At 47.0% G+C, this 3,927-nt stretch overlaps 1 protein-coding gene across 1 annotated transcript in view; it reads right to left on the bottom strand.

Moving 5' to 3' along the window:
• Positions 1-3,905, bottom strand: part of EIF4G2 (eukaryotic translation initiation factor 4 gamma 2) — a 14,862-nt gene extending 10,957 nt beyond the window's left edge. Inside the window, exons 1-2 of the mRNA XM_023754587.1 lie at positions 3,897-3,905; positions 502-1,053 (exon numbers count right to left, since the gene is read on the bottom strand). Of these exons, the coding sequence (XP_023610355.1) occupies positions 502-1,053; positions 3,897-3,905 (561 nt within the window). The remainder of the gene's footprint in view (positions 1-501; positions 1,054-3,896) is intronic.
• Between the last annotated feature and the right edge of the window lie 22 nt (positions 3,906-3,927).

Raw genomic sequence — 3,927 nt, 5'->3', positions numbered from 1 at the left:
CCTCCACGCTCTCCCCTCGGAACGCACCCGCGCCGCGGCCCGCCCGGACCCCAGCCCCGCAGCCGCCAGGACGGCGCGGGCCGCAGGGGTTGCCGTCTTCTACTCGGTCGACAACGCGAAGGGAGAACAAAGGGGAAGAATTCCCAGGGCCTCGAAGCGCGGAGGACACGCTATTCAAGGCCGCCCCGCCCGATGCCCGCGGCCGCCATTTTGTGCCGCTGGAGAAGAAGCGGCCTGGGCGCGGCGGCCATTTTAGAGCGCTCCTCGCGGCGGCGGCGCGGCACTCACCTTCACCCAGAACTCAGCAGCCGCCACTGCAGCTGCCGCCTCAGGATCCGGTCGTCGGGGACGGGGAAGGGGGGGAAGGGGAACGGAAAACAAAAAAGGGGGAGGGAAGGGGGAGGAAGGAGTCGGGACCGGCTAGAAGCGCTCAGCTCAAAGGAGTCGCCGCTACGGCCACCACCCGGGACTCGCGGCCGCCTCCATAGAGCTCCGACTCACCGCTGGCGCCGAGGCGTGTCCGGAGCCGCACTTATCACTCTGGGGCGGCGAACCCGCCGGGGCCGCCCCGAATGGCTCCGGCGCCACCCAATCAGCAGCCGGGCTGCCGCCCGCCGCCAATCCGCGCAGGACGCGGGAGGAGCCGCCGGCAAGCTCGGTTGCGGCGCAGCCCGCCGCAGTGCGCAAAGCCGTATTCGCGAAGGCTGCGCGCCCGCCGGCGGCGTAGGGCAGCGGGCACGGCCGGCGTGCGTCAAGTCGGGGCGCCCTCGGCGTCGGCGTCGGCGTGGCCGGCTCCTCTGCCTCGTCTTTGTTCCCGGCCCCACGCTGCGGTGCCACCGCCCTCTTCCCCTCTCCCCTCGTCCCCCCGGAGTGTGGGGGGGGGAAGCTCGCCCTTCTGCCCGCCCCGACTCCTGCCCGGAGCCTGTCGGAGCCTGGTTTTCTCGGCGCCTCCACGGAGCCGGGAGTGCCCCTCGAGCCGGCTTCCCGGACGGGCCCGCAGGACGAGGCCTGGCGCCCGGACTCGCTAGGTCTCCGGGGCTCCGCTCCGGCTGCCTTAGGGCGGGGGAGCGGGAAGTGGGGTTCAGGCGCCGGACGGTGCACCCCAGCGCGTCAAGAAAGCTTATTCCGCGCCCTAGTTATCCACCCCCAGCGGAGTGAACGAGAAAAGGTTGGGGGGTGGGGAGCGGGGGGTTATTGTCTGCTTTAACGCCTCACACAAAAACAGCTTTCCCCAAGGAATGTGCGGCCGGTGGCCCTGGAGCAGCACCCAGATATGCAGGCCAATTTGGGAGAAGTGTTTTCCGGACGCAGGCGCCGAGGGTTTTAATTGCTAGCGCTTGGGGTTTTTTGTTGGTTTTCGTTTTTTTTGTTTGTTTGTTTTTAAAGCATGTTGAAGATTGCATTTCCATTTTATGTAAGGTCCACCGTAACAAATAGGATTAGGCTTTTCAAAGCCGACAGGGTGAACTGTTTCTACTTCTCAGGTAGTACTTTCCAGGAGAGGTGCAGTAAAATGAAGTTACATCGTTTGCGACATTTCAGCTATCCAAAAAAGGGAGTCATGTTTTCAAATACTAAACAACCAACAGAAATTTCCCCACCTGCATTTGGGATGTACAGTTCTTGATAAATGTGTAATCAAAAGAAAGTGTGTGTGTGTGTGTGTCTGTGTGTGTGAACACGCATGCCTTTTAAAAGAAAGTGTTCGATAAAGGGCAGGATTGTCAAACACCCAGACTTATATTTGACTGTCAAACAGCTCTTGGGGTTGAAAGCACCTAATCCTTAATAGTTTCAAGAGAGTTGCACTTTTTCCTGGGACTTTTAAACCTGATCACAGGACTCCTACCTCGGCTGCGGTGTAATTCTGAAAGTTTGAAACACAATTCCATTATCTTTAGATCTTTGCCATGTACTAGACTGATCATTCCCCCTCATTCTATTACCACAATTATTGCTATTAAGTCAACGTCACTGAACTTTATCTTCAACAACTGGAAAAGATTCTCACTCTTGGAGTTACATGTAAAAAAAAAAAGGCTTTTTTGAGGAAAAGGCATAAATTGTGTTTCAAATACAAAAGGTCTCACTTTATAACTTCAGGACCCTTCTAGCTTCAAAATAACAGAACAATATAATTTTTGTAGGGTTTTACATATACTTTCATATATGTAATCTTTATTTTTGCATAGCTCCTTTACATTATTCATGACTAATAATAAATCTGATAAAATAGTGTTCAAAAACACTATTCTAGTCTAGACTTCAAAGAGATACCTAGGGGCCTAAAATTCCTATGGATATTTAAGTTTAGCTGAGCAGCAACGGCCTCATCTACGTGTGTTTTCCTTATTTCATTATCGTTAAACCTCACTTAGCTCTTTTATGTTACCAAGCCCTATAACTTGGATGGTCTTTTAATAGAGGAACTTGAAACAATTTTGATATATTTCCATCACATCATGGATGTATGAAAATTCAAGTCATTGTCTGGAATTTAGATTTTAGTGTCTAGAAAATAGAATTTTAAATACACCCACTTCAATCTGCTAGGTTTAACACTTCCATTTTATGTTGTATTTTCTAAGATTGAAAACCTCTTAGAGTCCTGACTTGTTAGCTGTCATATTTTTGTATTATTTTAACTAATCATGTTAAATGCTAGTTAATATATATATATAGCTCCTGGAGCATCTGCTATCCTCTCTGAACTTAAGGATTCCCTAATCATACATCTCCAGCCCAGATCTCTCACTAACTTCAACTCTGAATTTCCAATAGCCTATTCTTGATCTGAGATGCAAACTTGCAGCCATATTTACTTTGGGCCACACAGTAATTTTAAACATTTGAATTAGTTGACATTCAAATTTTAGGAGATTTTACATACAAATCCAGATTTCCATCTTTCATGAACAATCTTAAAATACGGCAATAAGGGGCTTGAAATTCCAATGGATATTCAAGTATAGCTGAGTAGCAACAGCCTTATCTAGATGTTTTTCCTTATGCCACTATAACTGGTTCTCAACCTTCTGGCCCTTTAAATACAGTTCCTCATGTTGTGACCCAACCATAAAATTATTTTCGTTGCTACTTCATAACTGTAATGTTGCTACTGTTATGAATCGTAATGTAAATATCTGATATGCAGGATGGTCTTAGGCGACCCCTGTGAAAGGGTCGTTCGACTGCCAAAGGGGTCGCGACCCACAGGTTGAGAACCGCTGCACTATAGTTAAATCTCACTTGGCTCACTCATTTATGTTCCAGTCTGACCTCTATAGCCATTTCACTCTTTTGAATTATTTGTTCAAATTCAAAAGATTCAGTATGTAACTGATCATCTTCCTATTATAAGGAAAAGGAGTCAGACTAGTTAAATATCTTCTCTACCACTTACTATGTAGCTTTTATGTAATTGCTCTCTTCTTAGTTCCTGGGTCTGTAAAATAGGAATAACTGTTTATAGAGTTGTTATAAGCATTAAATGAGATAATGTATGTAACGCACATAGCACGTCCCTGACATAGTAATTACATGTCAATTACTATATTATCAATAATATTGATTAAGTACCTATTTCACAATTACTTTAGTTTTGCTAAGGATCCCACCACTCTTCTGTACTAGAAACTTGACTCTACATTTTCTGTTTCTTTTGATCAGGTTTAACATTCAATAAGTTACTGAGTCCTGATATTTCCCTCTAAATAAACTTCTTCCTACATTCATCTGTCCCACAACATTATTGCATACATACTAATCTAGACCTTAGTATAAAATGTTCTCCTGGATTATTGAAAAATTCCAGTTAAGTCTCCTATAGTCTTTTTCCTCTACTCTGGATACTCATATTAGTCTTCCTTAAAACACTTCCCCCAACCCCAACATACCATTGCCATGTTTAAGATCTTAGTGCTTCAT

The sequence above is a fragment of the Myotis lucifugus genome, unplaced genomic scaffold, assembly GCF_000147115.1.
Source record: "Myotis lucifugus unplaced genomic scaffold, Myoluc2.0 scaffold_61, whole genome shotgun sequence".
Classification (NCBI taxonomy): Eukaryota; Metazoa; Chordata; class Mammalia; order Chiroptera; family Vespertilionidae; genus Myotis; species Myotis lucifugus.
Note: the sequence above shows the minus strand (reverse complement) of the source record. Positions and strands in the feature narration are given on the sequence as shown.